Genomic DNA, 22,706 nt, shown 5'->3' with positions numbered 1-22,706 from the left:
TTCCCATTTCCACTCTCTGCATGCACACATTCTTATGCACTATGTACTCAACCTTGTAGTGTAGTAATTATAAGGTTTAAGTTTAGATGAAAGATTAATTCAGTTTTAGATGTTTTTTATTTATGTGCATCATCCGGGTATATAAGTGCACTTTTTCTTTTTCTAACCACTGATAAACTAAGCCACAATATCCATATAAGGCAAGTATCGCGGTGGCCATCCTTGGGTCAATCAAGCACAGCTCCTATCTCTTTGAAACATCAAATTCTCCAAAACTGTTTGCCAAGCTTACTATTTCATTTCATATTTGAAACACCAGTAAAATCTGACAACAACTGTCTCATAAATGTTGTTTCTTTTGCTCAAATATCATTAAAAAAAGCTTATTTTTAAGGCTAGACCAGCTGGTGCCAGTCCCAATGCATTTTACCCCATTCAAATCTGTACGAGTAACACGTCCTGAGTATTTTACAGTCTTTGAATACACACACTGCTAAATAAATTTAACACAGCTGCTTTAAGCAGCATAAACATTTAATGTTTATGAAAACCATTTTGAAGCAAATGTCTTTAATGGCCTCTCTAGTTATCCCAAAAGATAATATACAAACTGCAAGTTCCCAAATGCATAGTAAGCCCACTTATCTGACTAAAAATGAGATGTAATTTTTACATTGTTCATTCAAACCCCAATAGACACTGTTTATCTTATACAGTGAATGCATTGTGTGTGCTGTTTAATCAGTGTTAATCAGTGTTGATTTAAACATTTTTGTCCATTACTTTAAATTTATGAAATAGGTTTTGATGAATATTATGAGTATTACATAACTGATGATATCAGTTGATGCTCTCTGGGTGTACCTTCCAGTACACTAATAATGTGACACCTAGTTGTTGAGGAGGGTGGCCAGCATTAGTAGCAGCTGAAAAGTGCCAGCAAGTGTCAAGTGTGATGGCATATAGCTAAGAAGTGCACAGAATGGAATCCAACAGATGATTATAAGTTCACTTAATTTATTTGTATAGATGTAATGTTAGTAGTGCCAGTTGCTGTATGGCAGCTGCAGTACAAGTTTTACCTCTGAGGTCAAATAATGTAACCAATGGGCATCTGCCAGGACTAACTAATGTTACGTATTACTGTGTTTAACCACCATGGGAAGTTTCACAGGCATCTGCTGGGCCAGCTGCTAGCCCAAGTATAATGCCAATTGTCATGGTTAGTTGGTGCTTCTCTCTAACTTTACTTAATGTCATCATACTGTGAAATATTATTGTGCAGGTGTAACGTATCTTCTTTTGTCCTGTCTGAGGACAAAACCTAAAGACCAACCAACCAATCTCACAAAGTGCTCCATTACTGAAACACCTTTAAAAAAAAAAAAAAAAATAGTCCAGGGATGATAAACAGCAAAATAGATGTAAAATGCGAGTCTATGCAGAGTCTCATAAGGGAATTTCAGAGGAAGGGATTGGCCTATTACTGTGGGAAACCCAGTTCTAGGCATCCACACTGCCCCTGAGTTGAAAGGTCAAGGGTCATAAAGAGTTACATGCAAGAACGTCAGTTCTGTAATATATATTGTAGAGCAACACTGTTGTATTTGTCCATACATCCTTCAGGCCCATGCTATGATGATTTTATTAAGTGAAGTGGTCTTAAATCACTGTGTGTGATGTGTATCCCTTGACCGAGAGGTCACTTTATTCAGAGAGCATTTATTATAAAAGGAGGGTGAGAAGAGAGAGAAAGTCAAGGGTGTGGGTCGATGTCAGAGCGTAGGAGAGATAGTATAAAAACACAGGAAGGACAGTCTGTCAAAAAAAAAGCACAGCTAAAAAGAAGTGTGTGTGAGTCGGAGCATAAGACGAGCCGCCCTATAGTTACACTGCTTATTTGGTAGATGAAGTGCTTCGATCCATCTGCAAGAATGAACGTGCACTGCTTGGCTCTTCTGGTTTTGTCACTCTCAGCGACAAGTGTACAGGCCTTATGGAGGTAAGTCAACACACTCCTCAGTGGAGAACAATTATGCCGGCTTTAATACTTCGATGAAAGCCAATTATTTAATTATCTTTAGAATATCATGCAATGTTTTTTTTTTCTAACACAGTAAAATGCATCTTTGTACATGAAAATTAATAGCTGTCTTTATATTTTAGGGAGGTCAAGTCACTTTTAATCTCGTAGAGCTTTATACACTATAGATTGTGTCAAATAAGCTTCACAGACATAAATAGAAAAACAGCAGAATCACTCATGGAAACGCAACTGAGACATTTCAGTTTCTGCTGTAAAGTAGCTCTACAAGGCAATAGTGCCGTTATTTAGCTCAAGTCAGTTTAGTGTTAGTGTAACTGTAATTTGAATTTCTGGTTCTCTCGATTTAAGAATAAATTGTCTGTGATATTTGCCCACTGGTTGTTTATCCTGAAAAAATAAAAAAGGCCAAAATAAGAGAAAATAAAAAAAATAAAAATAAAAAAAAACCAAATGTATCAAAATATTTTTTATACAAAAATCTATTTTAAAATCTATTTTAGTAAATATGAAATATATTACAAAATGTATATCCATTTTTATATCAATCATACTGCATCTACAGTATGTCTCATTTTGAAATGAAGAAAAATTCTCATTTTAAAATCAGATAAAAAGCATCTAATGTTGTGGGTTTATCAGTTGTGCAAACAAATAATACATGTAATGAGTCATTTCTCACGTTGCTAGGGTAAAACTGAAGAAAATGCCCTCCATACGAGAAACCCTGAAGGAAATGGGTGTCACCCCAGCGCAAGTGTTTTCTGAAATGATGCCAAAATATGATGGACCGTCACCCAAAAACGGCACAGCTCCAACACCTCTGATCAACTACTTAGATGTAAATCAGTATTAAAAATGGAAAAGAACCACAATTCTATATTTTATATTTTAAGTTTTATATTTTAAAAGTCTGTTGTATTATATAGACGATATGATATTTTTAATCGTCTATTTCTCTGTTGTTTTCCAGACTCAGTATTTCGGTGAGATTAGTATTGGCTCACCACCTCAGGTGTTCTATGTTGTTTTTGACACGGGTTCTGCCAACCTCTGGATTCCTTCATACAGCTGTTCTCCTTTATACACAGCCTGCCGTGAGTGATTTGCTAAATGCAATCATATAAAACCCACATCATTTATATTAAAATGACACTGGATTATTTGTACATACCTTTTTAAATAGAAAGCAAAACCTGCAGCTCAGTCTGCCTTTCTCCATTTTCGTCTTTAGTCACACACAACAGGTACGATGCTTCCAAATCCGTCACGTATATCTCCAACGGCACGGGATTCTCCATCCAGTACACTTCTGGATACGTCCGGGGATTTCTGAGCAAGGATGTGGTTGTAGTGAGTAACAAAAAGCCGTTTGTTTGAGAATGTAATTGGGAAATGTTAAGAAATTAGTTCAAAAGGAATATCTTTATCAACATATGGAAATGGTATTTTAATCAAATGTTTTTTTTGCCATCCAGGTTACCATTGTAAGTCAAGCACAGCAAAACATCAACGGATAGTTGTCCAGATGCTTGCAATATTGCAACATTGCAAAATACTGATTGATTAAAAAAAAAAATAAAAAGTGACTGCAATATGGAAGACCAGAACTGTACTTGGACATAGTACTGTACATGATTGAGCTGAATGACCTTTGACCTCTAACTTCTTTAGGTGGGTGGTATCCCAGTGATGCAGGTTTTTGCTGAGGCCACAGCTCTTCCTGCGATCCCGTTCATCTTTGCCAAGTTTGATGGCGTGTTAGGGATGGGATATCCAGATGTAGCCATCGATCGGATTACCCCTGTGTTTGATCAGATCATGTCTCAACACGTTCTGAAGCAGAACGTCTTCTCTGTGTACTACAGCAGGTGAGCGTCAGCATCTACTGACACACAGGGTGAGCAAAAGTGAGACATTTATGATTGCAATTTTTGTCATTTTTAATCGCCATGAGGGTCTTTGTCATTGTGGAAATATTTTCATTACATTACATCCACTATGCTGGTCATCCGACGTCTAATTATATACAATTATTATTATTCTCTTACATAAGAGACTATATAAGTCCATTATGCCCACCAACATCAAAAACAGTAAAACATGAATATTCTAAAGTATTATTTAAAACAGTAATGTAAATAACTAAATATTACCACTAAATAATTTTATATTGTGTGTGTATGTATGTGTGTGTAATGTTTATCACATATGTGTGTATATATATATATATATATATATATATATATATATATATATATATATATATATATATATATATATATATATATATATATATATATATGTATACACACACACACACACACACACACAAATACATACAAAGTATATATAAACAATTTTACAAGAATGAAACACAGTGAGTTAAATGAGCTTTTTTAACTTTGTAAAATCATACTTAATTAAAAGTATTTTCTGTCACTTTTGATCAGGTTATACACACACACACACACACACACACACACACACACACACACACACACACACACACACATATATATATATATATATATATATATATATATATATATATTAGTGCAATAATAAATGTATTTAACCATTACTGGTGGATTACAAGTCATATCTTTGTATGTATATGTGCATCTATAAGAGACCCAAAACAAATCCCTGGGGGAGAACTGGTGCTGGGGGGCACAGACCCGAACTACCACACTGGATCCTTCCACTATATGAATACCAAAGAGAAAGGCAAGTGGGAGGTCGTTATGAAGGGGTAAGAATATTATCATAATCAGTTTTACAGAACAATGATGAATTCTTTCTGCTATTCTACATCTGTTATACATCACATTTTTTATAAATATTCCTAGCCATCCTATACCAGTTTATAAAAGATATCCATTAGCCATAAAAATCTTTAATAATGCATAGCTCATTTCACAAGATGTGAGACGTGTATTACATGTGGATTATTGTTTTTTATCAGCTGTTTGGACTCTCGTTCTGACGGCACTCATTCCCTTCAGAGGATGTGTAGATGTAATGCTACATTTCTCCAAATCTGCAAACTGAAAAAAATAAATTCTTTCAGCATTTTTTTGTTTCCATAGCAATGTGTTTGATTTGCCTAAATAAAATAAAATTATTATTATTATTATTATTATTATTTTTTTTTTTTTTTTTTTTGCAGAGTGTCTGTGGGTGCAGATATGTTGTTTTGCATGGAAGGCTGCAGTGCTGTGATTGATACAGGCTCCTCCTACATCTCAGGCCCCGCCTCCTCAATTTCCATTCTGATGAAAACAATCGGTGCCGTTGAACTGGCAGAAGGAGGGGTGAGTTCTATTTAGATAACCTTACGCACATTCCTTAAAAAAGCTGTCTTTATTTAAAAGCATACATATAATCTACTGAGAATGAGAAATTTGATTTGAGAGATTAAGCCATAGAAAAAGGGTTTTTTCTTTCAGGACCAAAAATATGAATCCACTACTTACCAAGAGAAACTATGAAAACTGAAGGAGCTCAAATTTAAATCTTGAAAACAATATTATAAAATCTCTAAATCTCAGGGCATCCCATTTACATCCCATACATACAAGCTTTTGTGAAACAATACTTCTATATTCAGCATTAAAACCTGTTTCTTATTGCTCCGTTTCCTTTTCTCTGTGGGAACAGCTGCTCTGGTCTGTAATGATTGGCTGTGTGTCATAAATAATGTCTGAAGAGCATATGGAATGACTGAAAGCGACTGTTTTTTTTTTCTCGTAACCACTGTGGTTGGTGATATTCAATGTGAAAAATGTGTGTATTTCTGTCTTTTCAAGTGTGAAGTTAAGTGTGATTTCGGTTTTGCAAAATGCTGTTGTCTTTGAATGATTTTTGAAAGGCTTGCTCATTCTCTCTCTCTTCGCTCTGTTCACAGTATACTGTAAACTGTAATCTAGTCAAGTTGTTGCCCACTGTGGCTTTTCATCTTGGTGGTGAGGAATATTCTCTCACAGAAGAGGACTACATTCTCTGGGTGAGGACTTTATTTATTTCATTACAAGGGTAGTATATTAACACAATATTTAAGTTTTAATACACTATGTTACATTTGGTGGTGCTGATCTTGACAGATTTGAATTTTCTCATGACCGGTTGAATGAATAACCTTCTGTTATTGGACAGTTTTGCTTGTGGAATAAATTCATCTTGGCTAACTATTATCATGTTTTTTTTTTTTTTTTTTTTTTTTGCGGAAAGCTACATACACACACTAGGTGTCAGTATAAGTAAGATTACCACCTCATAAACAAAAATGTCACAGTGCACTTTTAATGTAACTAGATTATGAAGTGACCCTTGAGGCCGACACAGAAGTTGGTTCCCTAAACAAACCCCCCCAAATCTGGGATTTTTTGCTGACTTTTGGATTATTGCAGAATAAAAAGCTATGTGACCAACAGAAGTTTATGATTCTGACTGACTGTTTTGTTTGTCAAGATAATTTACACAAATGAACACAGCTTAGGTAATTATTTTACTCTTGTTAATTTATAATTTAACAGGCTTAAATGCAGTTAACTTTAATTAGTTGAACTGCAGAATGCTCTTTACCACTTAAGTACTTAAGAACATAAATTTCATATTGTAATCTCTATTATCTTTGAATTATTGGTTATGGTGTATACTGCCAAATATGGGTGTATTTATAATGAACTAGATTTAATGTAACCTCTATTGAAACTAGAATGTAGTTACAATGCAATAAATACAATTACACAATGAAGTTGCAATTTATACATATAAAATCTATTCAAGATTTTTTTTTTATTTCACTTAAATAATGTTTAGCTTTAACCGAAGTGCTGTTTTCATTATAAATACTGTTGCTGGGTCTTTACACTGTTAGTTTAGCATTTCATTACACACTGAAATCTGGGATCTATTTCACTGACCCTTTTCATTAAATGCCTCATGTTGTATTTGCATGCCATTTTCCAGATGACTTCTGAAGCATAGCATCTGTTTTGAGATGCATCAGTCTGTGTTCTAGCTATATGGACTTGCATTGGCTTTTCTAATGTCTCTTTGTCTTCTTTTGTTCTTCAAACAGCAGTCTGAGTTCGGGGAGGACATCTGCACTGTGACATTCAAAGCGTTGGACGTGCCGCCCCCTATTGGTCCCATCTGGATACTGGGGGCAAACTTCATAGCTCGATACTATACAGAGTTCGATCGGGGAAATAATCGCATTGGCTTTGCTCAGGCTGTCTGAGAAACAATGAGTTTTCTATTATCCTAAATTCAGATAGCTATTATATTGTTACATGTACACAACATAGGACACTTGATCTGTCACAATAATAGCAGGTAACTTGAGTTAAAGCTTCCTTTGTGAACAATAATCTACTTTAATCATAATTTTAAAAAAGTACTTATGGAAAAAACTTTTTTTTTTTTTTTTTTTTTACCAGAATATGCTTGTTTGTGAACGGAATGTAACATTTAATTGGATGTTATTTGCAATAAAGTGCATTATAAATACAATTTATATTAAATGCAATTTCTTAAGTTACATTACATACAACCCCAAAACTGAATTTTCTGTCATCATTTCCTTATCACTTGTTCCAAACGCTTTGTTCCAATGTTTCTTTCTTCTATTGAACACAAAATAAGATTTTTCTCCATATATGGATACCGTCAACTCTTTGGTTTCACACATTCTTCAAAATATCTTCTATAAACAGAAGCTGTCGGAACAACTTGACAGAAAGTAAATGATGACTGAATTTTCATTTTTTATTTCATTAATAAACTTTTAAGATTGGAAGTAAGTGCACATTCACTACAATTAAGCTCACTTCAAGGGTTCACATGGTAATCAGAGGCCATGGCTGTTATTACTCTAAAGTCTGACTTCAATAGAAATATATTAGCAGTTATTTTCACAAGAACCACATGTAAATCAAGACAGGAGGCTGTTCTTTTGTCAGATGTGTTGTTCTCTGTCAAAAGTGTTTGGCAACACATGAATTATTTATATATATATATATATATATATATATATATATATATATATATATATATATATATATATATAACGAACTACCTCAGACAGACAGATGAAAAAAAAAACATTGTATCACTCCCTTGAGCAACTCCTTGTGGGTTTCGATGAACATGACATTTGGTTTTAGATTTAACTGAATGTGTATTAATATAGCATTGAAAAAAAGAAGTAGCTCAAAAAGCCACACCCTTTGGACTTGTAATAAAAACGTTTTAAAACCATTTAGAGTTATTTCATACAGTATATATTTACTATAGTTATATCATACATGACCCTGGACAAAACTAGTCATTAGGGTAAATTTGTCAAAATATACAATATTTTTACAATATACAATACTTACACATCATCTGAAAGCTGAATAAATGATGTATGAGCATGATGTATGAGGTCAGCTTTGTGCAAGCGCCGCTGAGAAGTGACTGAATGCTGAACCACAGTGGCGAGATCAAAACAAAACAACAGTCACTAATTAGAATAACAAAACGAGGATTTGTAAAAAAGAAAGGTATAATTTTTATATAAGCCAAGAGGAGACTTCCTTTGCTTCCTTTGCTCCTGTAAACAAATGTTGTTTTTATATGAGACTCGGGTGCATGCACTGCGCTGACCTCATACATCATGCTCCAGGAACTACTTCTGTGTACAACTGTTGGCACAAGCTACACTAAAGTCATTATTACATTTTGAATATGGATATTTTTATAACAAAAATGCATCTGCACCCCCTGTTTACCCCTTTTGACCATCCTCACTGTCCGTCCCATTATGCACATTCTGGTGAACAGCCACAGAACATCTTCATTACGCTGGAGCACTCATCCATAAAAACATGAAGACATGCTTTGCTTCGTATGTTTGATGTTTTCTCTCCCAGTCTGTGTGTGTTTAGAAACTAGCTTGTCTTGCAGTGTTTCTGTTGAGACGGCTGTGAAATGGAATGCAAGATGTGATCTCCTGCTGTTTCAGTCACGCTGAAGACGCCTTCCTCAGCAGGAGCTATAGATTTTATCACTATTTGGTCTCTCGATTTTCTCTTTCTCTCCCTCCATTCCCGATCCACATTCTTTAGCTGCTGTAAGTTTTCAAAGAGATTATATCAGATATAACAGATGTCCACATCATACTATATTTATTGACTCATAACAAGATATTATCATATCAGGGCACCAGAAAAAAGAAAATCACTTAAGGAGTCACTGGCTCCTATAAGAAACCAATTAGGCTGCAAATTATTTTGTGAAATGCCACAGAATAAATGTGTTTTATTTATTTTTAAACACCTTAACATTTCAGTCAAGTTTGTCCAATTTCACTAACAATTTTTTATTGCCCCACATGTTGAAAACCCTTGATGTAGACAAGTTAAGTCAAAATATAAATATATGTGTAACGATATTCACTCCATACTCATCGGGAAGAAGGAGGCGGGAACCGGCGCACAATCAAAAACTCATTTTAATAATCAAAAATAAACACAAAACAGCGCGTCAGCCCCTCACGGCGACTGACGCGCACAAATAAAAACCAAAACATAAAATAATGTCCCAGGCCTGGTCCTCTCTCGTCCTTCACGGTCGTCACTCCAGTTTTATATCCTTCCATCTCCTACGTGGGACTCGATACTGGCGGTGGGGCGCAGGTGCAGCTCATCTTCAATCACTACACCTGGCCTCACTCCTCGTTCCCACGTCTCTCGGCCCCGCCCCACTCGCCACAATATGCAATATAACACATGTATTTAGCTTAATGCATTTTCTTACTTATAGAAACACTAAGCATTTACATTTTTTAAAATTACTAAAATGTATGATCCATAAAACACGACTATAATATTATTCCTGTAATCAGAGCAATGTAATAATTCCACTGGAGGCGAGTGTTAACAAAGAAACTAAGCTCAGTTTCATTTATCATAAAAATGTTTATGCAAACAAATACTTGACTTGGCTTTACATGGAATAAACATGAATTTAACATGGACACAGTGGAGCAGGCGACCAAGGTGAAGCAAAGACCACCACAAGTCAGGAGGCCATAGCAGAGCAGAAACATGGATAGGGGGTTTATGTCTAACCACTGTGATCAAAATAAGACAGACAGGAAACTCACAGGTTTGAGCTCTAGGGCTTGAGCAGGGTCTGGAGTGATTCATAGACCTGAAACTGTGTACAGCCCAAAAACACACAATGGCCATTGACATAACAGGCAGTGCAACTGACAGTGGGACCAATTGAGAGACACCCAGACTGGGCACCACTGCAGAGATGCTAGCTGATTGCACAGATGCCAGCAGTGTGTCCTCCAAACTGGAAGCCAGTCTTATTTTCCTAGGAATCACCCTTGGCATTCAAGAGGGCTGGAGGCTCTGGTGTGGCAGCCATGCTTGTGATCTATGTCATTGATTTCATTGCATGTGTGCCCACTACTGGCACTACATGGATATAAACTCAGCAAAAGTGATACAAAAAAAAAAACTAGACCAGGGACAATGAAACATTAGAGCTATTTATATCAAACAAAGGTGATACACACATGATCCAATCCAACCAATGAGATTGTGACACATACAACAAAGGAACCAATGAGAACAAGACACAAAAACAAAATAACTTCATGGCAGGATCAAATGACAGGGTCAGTGGCAGATTAAGGTTACGTCCACATGAAGTCTTTCCTTTTTTTTTCTTGTCTCAAGAAATATCTGTGTCTGCACAAAACCACAAAACGATGCAGTATACTTGCCAGACCAGCATGGGGTGCTGTAATTCTGCCACAGAGATACAATAAAAATGGAGAAGAAGACTTGGACTATGCACATAAATCTTGCACGCGGTATACAAATATTCATGGAACAATACATTTATTAATCTGTGTTAATGTTGGTCAATAAAAAGACCATCGGTCATAGTTTCTTCATGTTTTGGTAGCTGTGACGAAGCTGTGTCTGTCTAGGGGTGAGAGGTGGGCTGATGATGTCATCATTTCAGAAAATCTACGGGTTCTCTGTTCACACAATAATAGCACCGTTTTCAGATTTATCCCCTCTGGGACCCAGTTTAAAAAAATATCGGTTTCACTCTCCCAAAATGCCGGATCACTGTGGACGAAACTCCTCTATACGATAAAAAATTTCTGCATATACAGCTAAACACGTCTCCGTGTGGACGTGGCCTAAGACTCTTTGGTGCTCCTTGGCAATGAAACCTAGAGTACTCTTAAGTCAAAGTAGTGTTTCTAATGCTAAAATATAATTATTGTTGGGACTGAATGGATTCAAACATAGATCACAGAAAAAAAAAAAGCAAATATTTTGGAACAATTAGAAACTATTCGGAAGTCAATAACAACAGAGACTGTGGAAAAGTGCATAAAAACAATGCCATCAAGAAAGCAAGCTGATATGGAGGCTAAAGAAGGCCATATCATATAAAAAAGTTTTTTGGTTATTGTGTGAAATATAAAGAATATTTAGCTGTTTCTGTTTTTCATTTGCCTAATAAATGACAATACTTTTTTTTTTTTAAACAGATGCTCTGATAAATTTGTTAAGTACGCTACAAAGTTTTATGAGGATTTGAACTGAAAATAAATCTTATAAACTCACTATTACACTCTGCCCCTTTCTTTTTGATTGCCAATTGTTGCAAAAAGTGAAATTGCAAAGCAGTATCACTTCACCTTAAGAGATGCAAGTTGCGTGACACTACACAACATGCTCCTAGAATGTGTCTGATTAATACATAGAAACAAATATGCTCAGGTTTACCCAGTATTTATGAATCCGGTGATAGATCATGCATCCAGTGATCCACAGTCATACAGGAGAAATTAAAAAAACTTCAACAAAACATGAACTCCTATAGAGGGCACTCCACTCAGAACTATTTCCATTTCTAACTCCATTCTCCAAAATCCCATGCTTAGGGCTAATCACCACCAGGTGTTCCCCATTACCACTTCCCTATATAAATATGTTTGGACTCTCATTAAGTGCAAAGTCTTGTTTAGTTCTGTCTGGCATTTCCAAGCATTTTCTCTGTGCTTGTTCCAGCCGTGTTTTATTTTGGGTTGTGTATACCGACTGTGATTCTATTCTATTTCTATTGCTGATTTTGGATATCCCCTGACATACCTGACGCTGTTCTCTGATATCTGCCTGTTCGACCACTCTAGAAAATAAAGTAATGCATATCGATCCGAACGTCTCTGACTCATTGTTACATTAGGGAACCTCTTTTGATGATAGTGTATATAGATCCTAGATAGACGTTTGATTATGCATTGCTATTTTAATACTTCTTGTGTATTACATTTCATAAATTCCACCAGACAGTAAGACTGAAACTTAAACAGTGAAAACTTTGTTGTGAGGTGAAATGCAGGAAAAATGTGAAACAGAAAGATAATGATTTGCTTTGACAAGCGTTTTCTGCAAGAAACACGAAAGCAAACTCTGAAGAACAATAAAGATAGGAGTCATATGAAGACAAATCTGATGAATTTGCCCTGGTGTCACCAAACAGGCAGACACTGAGCATTCATCCACAACATCCTTCTATTGTTCATATACTTAAAAAAACGTAACTGAAGGTCAAACAAAGACACATCTTCGGTCTCAGGACCCTCATTTAATGACTACACAGCTGAATTTAAAAGAAGCTAGTTGCTGATATCTATAAATATTTCAAACTAGATGGTAGATATGGTGTTTAGTCCAAGCATGTGACATTCCCAAAGGCATATTCCATTTTCAAAGAAGCATTCCAGAAAAATATCAAGGAAAGGTTAATCCAAATCATTTTAAAATGTAATACATAACATGTACATTCTCTTTCCCTTAATGCAACTATATTTTATGAAAGGGTTAAATATTAGATAACTTCAGTCAGTCATTGTCACTGGCTTTTGATCAGGTCAGAGATCTCATCAACAGTTTATTGTTTGTTCATATCACCAGTTCACATATTGTCAAGAGTAAGCTGTTAGTTGTGAATGAGCAGAAAGCCATACGTACTAATGTACTGAAATATGGTAAGGTTCAAAGTCAAAGTAAAGAACCAAATGTGTCTTTTGTTTGCAAAGTGATAACTTCAGTGCCCCAGATCAGTCTGTCCTTAGACCAGGCACACATGCAAGACATATGATCTGCTCATCTCATGCTCAGAAGTGCTTAACACAGCAGTCTGCGTCCTATTCATTTGCAAAACTGAAAATGAATACTGCAGAACAAAAACAAAGTAATAGAAATAAATGGTTATTATATTATATTATATTATATTATATTATATTATATTATATTATATTATATTATATTATATTATATTATAATGTCAGCACAAGCTGCTTTAAGTTAAACATGCATTCTAGTCTTGGACTAAGCTTAAGCCTTGTCTTTGAAACCAGTCTTATCCTTTCTCCAAACCATTTGTCCTAGGTCTAGGTCAAACCATTTGTTCCAGATCATTAAGATCCAAAAAAGTTGGGAAACTGTACAAATTGTGAGTGAAAAAGGAATGGGATAATTTACAAATCTCATAAACTTATATTTTATTCACATTAAAATATAGTTAACAAATGTCAAATGTTGAAAGTGAGAAATTTTGAAATGTCATGCCAAATATTGGCTCATTTTAGATTGCATGAGAGCTACACATTCCTAAAATGTTGGGACAGGTAGCAATAAGAGGCAGGAAAAGTTAAATGTACAAATAAGGAACTGCTGGAGGACAAATCTGCAACTTATTAGGTCAATTGGGAACATGATTGGGTATAAAAAGAGCCTCTCAGAGTGGCAGTGTCTCTCAGAAGTCAAGATGGGTCAAGACACCCCAATGCTGCGGCGAAAAATAGTGGAGCAATATCAGAAAGGAGCTTCTCAGATAAAAATTGCAAAGAGTTTGAAGTTATCATCATCTACAGTGGATAATATCATCCAAAGATTCAGAGAATCTGGAACAATCTCGGTGTGTAAGGGTCAAGGCCAGAAAACCATACTACAGTTTGTATGTTGTTATGTCAAATCAGTTCAATTCGTTTTCATTTAAAACATGCATTTAATCTGGGACTAAGCTTAAGCCTTAAAGGTGCCATATGCAAAAATTGAGGTAAAAATATCCATAACATGACCTACATGCATCAAAAGAATGAGAAGAAATAAGGGCGATGATGTCATTAAAAAAATTTAAAGTTATAGTGCTGCAGAGATATCAACCTTAATTAGCATTAGCATTACTAGCCCCGGCCCGACAGGTGTCGTAATACCAGTTTCGGCCATGGGAGGCGGTATGCGGGCAACATAACCACCAGCCAACCTAAAATATACGAATAACTCGCAGGGCTTGTGGGCGTGTACTTGAACCTGATGTCAATCATGTGGAAAGTACAGCCCACTAGTTCATTTCAGTTCAGGGAGGAGAGCGTCACCCACTAAAGGGAAACAACCGCGCTCGGAAACACAAATCAAGAGTAAACATCGGCACTGCTTTTAATCACTGGAGACAACTGATGGACCTGAAAGAAATGAGGTTCGACTCCGATCTTGCAACATTTCTTTTGGATTGGTAAGTTAGATGCTGTTAGTATTTCGCTAGAAGTTTGTTTTATACGTTTGTGTATTTGTTTTCGGGAAGTTATAACATAGAAATGTATCGAAGGCTGTTCGATAAATGTGCTAATGTTAGCGTTGGCTAACCGTAGCTGCGTTTGATAATTAGCTAGCTATAACTTAACGTTACCCATTTTATTATATAGGGCTGTGCATGTCTTTACTCATTTACATCTCATCAGTAAAGACGCTCCTGTAATGAGAAGTATATCTCCAGCACGTGTGTTCAGATCAGGTCTGCCAGGTTTTCACAACAAATTCTGCCCAGTTGCTTCTCAAAACTAGCCCAATCCCGCTTCCAGAAGGTTCCCCGATAAAACATTGCTTCCCGGGGTTAAAATATACGTTTTTTTAGCAGGGTTGCCTTGGTATCATTCGCATTTTAGGGGCTAAAGATCACGTTATTTGTATTGGGGTCACTGTGACCAGCGCACAACCACCACAAAACAACCACCACAGACTTGGCAACACCGGTTGGCATTTACTACACAGAGCCGTAATTCACTGACAATCTACACAACATCGATGTTAAAATCGCAGGCGATTCTTTGTTGATTTTGAAAGCGATTTTGTGTTAGTTGTCGGTAGACTACGGCTCTGTGTAGTAACTGCCGCTCCACCTGAACCAGTGTTGCCAAGTCTGCGGTTGTTTTTCATGTCCGCGGTTTGAAGCAATCCCAATACCAATAACGTGATATTTAGCCCCTAAAATGCAAATTTTACCAGGGAAACCCTTCCCAAAAATGTATATTTTAACCCCGGGAAGCAATTTTTATCGGAGAACCTCCCGGAAACACGATTGGGCTAGTTTTGGTCTAGTTTTAAGAAGCAACTGGGCAGGATTTGTTGTGAAAACCTGGCAACCCTGATCTGAATGCACATGCTGGAGATATACTTCTAATTACAGGAGCGTCTTTACTGATGAGAGGTGCATGAAAATCGCATTCGATTTTTTGCACAGCCCTATTATCATAACTAACCTGCTCTGTCTAGTCTGTTGGTCTCCGTGTCCTCTTTGCTTCGTGGTTTTTCTGTGCGTGAAAAAATTGATGTGTGGCGTGAAAGCGTGTGAAAAGAGTCAATTGCGTGTGTCTCACGGTGAATGCTTGAGAGTTGGCACATTAGTTTCCAAGCAGAATAAAGAACAGATTGATTATTGCTGTTTAGCGTTTTTATTAATCTATGATGTGTCCCTGTTTACGTACAGGGACATAAAAAAATAAATTAAAAGTGATAATTGGACCAAAGGATCCTAATATTTCGTCCACAACAATATTTAATGATGTTATAACTCCTTGTGGCTAGTCTGCACGAGATCAACAAGCTTGTTTGCTTTGCGGCCGCTTTAAATACAAAATAAGCATTCGATCTACGTCAGAGCGTCTGAGCGCTCACAAATCTTTCTGCAGCGTCGTGAGCAGAGCGGCAAGAGCGATTTTTGACGCTCTAGACGCCGGCGGTGTGAACGCACAGTTAGGCGACGGCTATGGCTGTAGTGTTGTTGTGAAAGTAGGGGCGGAGCATAGAGACTATGCCGTTTCTCGTTTGTTACTCTAGAGTAGACCAATTCACTTTATTGAGGCATACTGCCCCCATCTGTTATGGAATGTGGAGTATGACTTTTTTTGCCAAACATTACAGATGGCACCTTTAAAGTCCTTGAAATAATAATGTATTGATGAATTTGTCACTTATAATATTTTATGTCGTGCTGTAGACACAACAGGCAGCAAGAGGTAATCATCTAGGAAAATGTGACTTTTATTCAGCAAATATGAAATGAATTGAGCCCCAAAAAAATCCTACTTGTATTTCTTCTTACTGATTGTAAGAAATTATACTACAAATTATTTGTATTTTGAATAAATGCTACATCAAAGAACTGTGAAAAGTTTCCATAAAAATATGAAGCAGCATAACTGTTTTCAACATTAATAATAATAATAATAAATGTTTCTAGAGCAGCAATCAGCTAGAATGATTTCTGAAAGATCATGTGACTGAAGACTGGAGTAACTGGAGTAAAATCTTTAAAAAATCTTACTGAACCCCAAATATTGTACACAGATCATGTACTTAATGTGGATAAGATGAATTCTCAGGTAATGCTTATTACAGATCCATTGGAAACCAGCTGTCTTTTCATGTCTCCTGGATTTCTGTGAGAATGATCACTGGAAATTCCAGCTCAAAAGCATTTATGATTGACACCTCACTCTTTAATCTTAACGAAGCCTGTGGAGAACACAGTCTGTTTTCCTCTCTTGAGAGCAATGACTTTTGCTATGACAGTTAAGATGTTAAGATGTTGAGATGTCTCTCAGCATGCTTCAGAAGGAAGGTACAAATCTATCCAAGGAACAAAGGGGAACATCTGACCATCAGCACACAAAAGAAAATAAAGCCTTTAAAATGGTGTCAGAACTTTGATCAAAACAAGGTAAAGCTAGACATATTTATAGCTGGGTGAGTCTAGAAACCATAACAGATCTCTGACATTTGAGGCTTGTGTGAGGTATAGAGAAATATCATTCATGAGTCTAAATAAAATAAGTCCTTGCATCATGTTTAATACATATCCATGCCAAGATTTTAAACTGAAAAAGACAGTGAGCAGGAAGCCTTGCTTTCATAAACCCATTATAAAACATGAGAACGTAAGAAAAAGAGAGAGGTGTGGGCATGAAAAGGCGGAGAAGTTAATGAAAAAGACAAGGAGGGGGTGAAGGGAACGGACAGAGAGAGTCCCTGTGAGACATTCAGAATGTGCTTTAAAATCAATGTCTGGGTCAGTACACTTTCATTGTGATTGTGGATCGATTCATTTCTGAGCTTTTCTGCCACAGCTCTGCACAGCAAAACTTCACTTGCATCTGCTCAAATGCATCTAACTGAGGATTGTAAACTTATCCTGCTGGATCGGCGAGCCAGATGAACAACCCTACACCCCTTCACTTCTACAAAACTAAGGTAGGTTTGAAGCTCATCAGTGGAACTACACATGTGGTCCTTCTAAAAGCAGGAAACGCCCTGTCTTATTGATTTGATTGGTTTTATTTGTAGAAATGTTTTGACATTGCAAACATTTTTTACTTTGCATTTCATTTTCTAAAGTACTATAGTCTTTTGACATGTTAACATGATTTAGTGGTGCTGAAGCGGTATGCATTTCTCTGCCATGTTCTCAGAGATTTTGAAGAATTTTTCACATTCATGTCAAGTTATTGTTTAGTGTATGCTGGTCGTTAAAGTTATGGCATTCAGTGCCTCTATAATACGAAAAAAATACATCAAAAGAAATTTAAAAATAAGTAGCAGATGCAGAAATAACAAAAGCAGCAAGATGCAGTGCTGGCAGTGAGGGAGAGAGAGAGAGAAAGAAAGAAAGAAAGAAAGAAAGAAAGAAAGAAAGAAAGAAAGAAAGAAAGAAAGAAAGAAAGAAAGAAAGAAAGAGAAAATATATATTGATAGTGAGGGGAGAACGTTACCAGTGGCATGCCTGGCAAAAAAAAAAAGTAATACTTCATTTTAACTTTCCAGCAGTGAGTCAAACCGGCAAGAAAAGTTTTTAATGACATCAGTTAGAAGACAATAGTGACGTGTTCTCACTTTCTATTAAAGTATTGAAGTATTTTTATTTAATATTTATATCCCATTCATATTTTGATTGATAAATTCTATAGCCATCAGTTTAATGCTTTAACTTAATTATTTATGAAAAAATAACACAGCTAACACACTGTACGTCCCCGTAATCTGTACGTCATCTTACATTTCCTAAAATTGACTGTTGACAAATATGATGCAGGACAACAACTCCATAAATGCAGTTATGTCTTAAAATTGCAAGATACTAGGTGAAAAAAGCCACTGTATGCATTTTGTCTCATACTGTATTTATATCATAAGCAATACGAGCAGGGAGAGCAATATCAGACGAGTGTTGTTTTTGTCATGAAGCACACGAGTGCACATGTGATTTTATACAGCAGTTCAGTAAATAAGAAGTTAATATTGTGCAATATTAATGTTAAATATTTTTGTTCAATTTTGCCAATGAAAATAAAACCTATAAAGCCACAGCAGAACTGTTGTGCATCTCCGAGCAACACAGCTGTGTGTGGTTTCCGAATGAATCCACATTTTGAACGATTCGTGTGAATCAATGATTCAAAGGCTCATTCATAAAGAGAGCCTTTTGCTTCATTCCTGAATGAATCACCTATTTAAACGAATCGACTCATAAAGACATCTACGGCCATCTGCTGGTAGTTTTAGTTTCTATTTTAGAGTATCATTTCATTTAATTCAAACCTGGATGACTTACTTTCTTTTGCACAATATAAAAGGTATTTTGAATACCTTTGGTAACTTAGCTGTTTTGGTCACTAGTGATTATAATAATAATTTCTTGACAAAATTAGAAATACAAAAAAAGGTTTAAAGTCCACAGATGATAGAAAAACAAACATCTGTGAGTGCATGTGTGTTTTTCTTTGCTTGTCACTATAGGGGAAGAATGTGTGTGTTCTCATGCTACTGTGTGTTCCCCTCTCCATGATGGACATCCCGGGTCCTTGCAAACATGCCATCACTATGGACCACCTGCTTCAACTGAAACAACTGGTGAGGAACCAGATCACAGTAAAGCTTCATGGAGTCATCCTTCAAATGTAACACCTCAGTCTCTTAACTGGTCATCTCATGTCGTTTTCTCTTCAGATCAGTAACCAGTTGCGGACTGGCTGTTCAATTACATATACATTCATTGAGAGAAAACACCTGGTAAGAGGGTCTGTAAAACACTGTGTCCCTCTGCTTTCTGTTAAAAAGGGTGTTTTTTCATTCTACAAGCTTCTATTCCAAAGTGTTCTGCTTTGAATCTGGCTTTGGAAATGCAGTAATGTCTGAGGCGTGTTTCAGATTAGATGCTCATTGATGAAGTGCTAAGATGTAAGTGCTTTGAAAGAAAGTTTATTTTTTCTGAAGACAGTCTGAACTTCTGAACATTGGTTTAAGCCAATGGTACCAACTTACAAAAGATAATTCACAAAGTACACTGTGTTGATACCAGTTCAGTCCAATCAGATTTACCAAACCCGCTACAAAAACACCAACAGAACCAAAGCCAACGGCCTGATCTCTTTGAAAGCAAAGTGCCAGGTTTTGATCTCCAGGTTTCTCTGACCTGTAGCTTACTCATTTATCTGCCTTGTCTTTTAGAGCGTGGTGTGTTATGTGAAGGCTGCTCTGCCGAGGGTGCTTGAACTGTTTAATGTCCACTTCAAACACGTGCGGGGCTCAGGAAGTGCTCAAGCAGTGTTCTCCATACAGAACCTCATCCTCAACATCTACTCCCAACACTGCATACCTTCACTGAACGAGGAACTGGAGGTGTGTGTGCACTCACACTCCCGTATCTCCATCACAGGGACAACAAGCCTCACTTGGATTTCTAATTTACTTTAAGATTAGTTAATGAATTGATAACACTTTACAATATGGTTCAATTATATATATAAAAAAATATATAAAACACAGAAGTGTCTTTATACACCTTTTTGCTATACCCCTTGATTCTTTCTTCACTATATGGGAATAAACTGTAAACATTCAGTGAAAATTAAATTAAAATATGCATTTTCTAAAATTGGGTACAATGAGGTGACATCATTGTCATTAAACCATCGAACACTGAAAATCTATTTTTACATTAGCACATTGCTAACAGATTAGCAAATTACTTTCAACAGAGCACGAATAACCTCAAAAGACCTACATATGTCAACATTATATAACATATGTTGGTTTAACCTAAAATGTTTATTAACTGGAATATTGAGTGATAATATTTCAAAGACATTTCCACCATTTTGACAGACAGTAAATACTGTATTAATCATACACATTGTTTTTAGGGATTACAGAAGAAAAAGTGAAATTAACAAAAAATGTGAAAGACCAGGAATGAGATGTGAGGTTTAGGTAAGGAAAATCAGAGATTTTTAGTGCATTGCAGTGAATTATTCATGGGATATGAGATATGGGATATAAGTCTACCTTGTCTTTTTTCATATTTTTTAGAATGGAATACAAAGGAAAAAGTAAAAAATTCAGGAGGAAAGGAATGTAGCAAACAGAAAAAAAGATCCTATGTATACCATGTTTCATTAAAATGTTTGTAGTGCAACCCTAAATGATGAAAGTGTCCATTGGATTATTAAAATGTTTGGTAACATCATAAATGTCATTAATAAATAATTAACAAACATTATATACAGGTACATCTCAATAAATTAGAATGTTGTTGGAAAAGTTAATTTATTTCATTAATTCAACTCAAAATTAGATAAATTGAGTTTAGATAGTTAATTGGTGGGTTCTTGTTAAATGTGAGCCAAAATCATCACAATGAAAAGAAACAAAGACTTAAACTACTTCAGTCTGAATTTATTTAATACACGAGTTTCACAGTTTGAGCTGAAATAAATAAACTTTTCCATGATATTCAAATTTTTTGAGATGCACCTGTACAAATGTCATTAAACCTAATTCATATGATCATGCACTTCTTAAAAATCTACAAACTATTTAAACAGATGCTATCAAATAATTAAAAGCTTATGTTAATGTACAACACTTTTTCTGCTGTTAAGGTGTGATACGTGTAAGATTAGGGACAGGTTTGGTGGTACGGGACGTTTAAAGGCTGGTTAAGGGGTTAACAGTGTACAGGGGTCAATTTGATTTTTATATGGAAACGGTTAAATTTGTTTATATTGCACTGTTTTGATTCAATTCACAATACATAATGATCTGTTTATCATTTGGTAATATTAAACATAAAAAAAAAACATTAAGAAGCAAACTATCTCATATTTCTAGCTATATGAATAAATATTAACTAATGAGCTGTTTTCTATTTTTAATACTCACTGTTATTCATAGTTTTGGACAAACTTGGTGAGTCAATGATTCAGTGACCCATTATGATCAATCAAACATATTTGGTGTATTTGTTTTAAATGCATAGGGTTCAGATTTTAAAAAGGTGTATGGAGTTGGTTGTGGTCTCCATGTTGTAATATAGATTACAACATGGAAGGCTAAAATTGACCTACTAGATGATGAATTGAATTCATAAATATCACTCAAGCACATGTGGTCAGATCTTCTCCTCATACATTATTGTCGTGAGAGCAATAGCTCTATATTAGATCCACTGTTGTATTTTAAAACTAGATTTTTGAGGACATTACTGAGTTTAAGTAAGATTATTAGCCATTGTTGATTGGTTTACTTTTTTGTAGTCATTTTCATTTATTTAAAGAAACATTCAGCTTGAGAATTTTTCCATCTGCCAGCTGGTGTTGTATATACTATGCCGTGTGTAAGAAATGTGTTTCAAGTACAAGAAGTAAAAAGAGGTCATGGTGTTACTTTTTCATATTTCTAAGTCTTTGTCCCTAGTTTCAACATCCTTAAAAAAAATCCTATCAAGGAGCTTTTAGTGATTTATTGTCCATGCTTATTTTGCCATGTCATTCCTGCATGCTCACAAGTATGGCATGAGGCAGAAACTCCTTCAGCAGACTCTTCATCGCTCATGGCATGAAGCAAAGCATGTGAATTATGGGATCCAGTCAAACCAATGCTTATCTCTGGCTTTGTCGAAGATAATGAATAATACCGAACAGACAATTTGTCTTTCTTGACCTAGCTTCTGAGATGTATTTCAGATCAAAGGAGGAAACATACTGAGCATAATTTATAAACTGGCTACGTTTTTTCTTTCTGTGAAATACTAAATAAATGCATACATAATGTGAGAACCAGAATTTGTGAACTAATCATTCAGACAGTTTTTGTGAACCGTTTGCTTTCACTTAATAGATCTAATTAAAAGAAGATTCGTTCACCAAACTGACATCAGTAGTTCCTCATGACTCAAGTGGCAGATGTCAAGAAGATATTCAGTGAACATTGACTTTAATTTCTGATCCTCAAAT

General features: G+C 35.8%; 2 protein-coding genes across 3 annotated transcripts in view; both read left to right on the top strand.

Annotated features, from left to right (window-relative positions):
* Positions 1-1,776: 1,776 nt before the first annotated feature.
* LOC113070732 (renin-like) lies at positions 1,777-7,562 on the top strand. The gene is made up of 9 exons (XM_026244145.1): positions 1,777-2,002; positions 2,735-2,885; positions 3,018-3,141; positions 3,279-3,397; positions 3,719-3,915; positions 4,677-4,799; positions 5,217-5,361; positions 5,955-6,053; positions 7,131-7,562. The coding sequence occupies exons 1-9, from the start codon at positions 1,908-1,910 to the stop codon at positions 7,290-7,292; spliced, it is 1,215 nt and encodes a 404-aa protein (XP_026099930.1). The 5' UTR covers positions 1,777-1,907; the 3' UTR covers positions 7,293-7,562.
* A 9,817-nt stretch (positions 7,563-17,379) lies between these two features.
* The window catches only part of LOC113070729 (uncharacterized), a 13,706-nt gene continuing 8,379 nt past the window's right edge, over positions 17,380-22,706 (top strand). For both annotated transcript variants that reach the window (XM_026244143.1, XM_026244142.1), the window contains exons 1-4: positions 17,380-17,667; positions 19,210-19,323; positions 19,420-19,482; positions 19,921-20,091. In XM_026244143.1, coding sequence (XP_026099928.1) covers positions 17,629-17,667; positions 19,210-19,323; positions 19,420-19,482; positions 19,921-20,091 — 387 coding nt within the window. In that variant the 5' untranslated portion in view covers positions 17,380-17,628. The remainder of the gene's footprint in view (positions 17,668-19,209; positions 19,324-19,419; positions 19,483-19,920; positions 20,092-22,706) is intronic.

Source organism: Carassius auratus, unplaced genomic scaffold (genome assembly GCF_003368295.1).
Source record: "Carassius auratus strain Wakin unplaced genomic scaffold, ASM336829v1 scaf_tig00005214, whole genome shotgun sequence".
In the NCBI taxonomy this organism is placed as follows: domain Eukaryota; kingdom Metazoa; phylum Chordata; class Actinopteri; order Cypriniformes; family Cyprinidae; genus Carassius; species Carassius auratus.
The sequence above is the reverse complement of the archived record's forward strand: the minus strand, read 5'-3'. Positions and strand labels throughout refer to the sequence as shown.

What these genes read in the sequence shown, in the direction of transcription:
- LOC113070732 (XM_026244145.1), top strand. Translation starts at nt 1,908, where the DNA reads ATGAAGTGCTTCGATCCATCTGCAAGAATGAACGTGCACTGCTTGGCT. An exon ending in TTCTCTGTGTACTACAGCAG is followed by an intron (nt 3,916 to 4,676) that starts GTGAGCGTCAGC and finishes TGCATCTATAAG; the next exon opens with AGACCCAAAACAAATCCCTG. An exon ending in TGGGAGGTCGTTATGAAGGG is followed by an intron (nt 4,800 to 5,216) that starts GTAAGAATATTA and finishes TTTTTTTTGCAG; the next exon opens with AGTGTCTGTGGGTGCAGATA.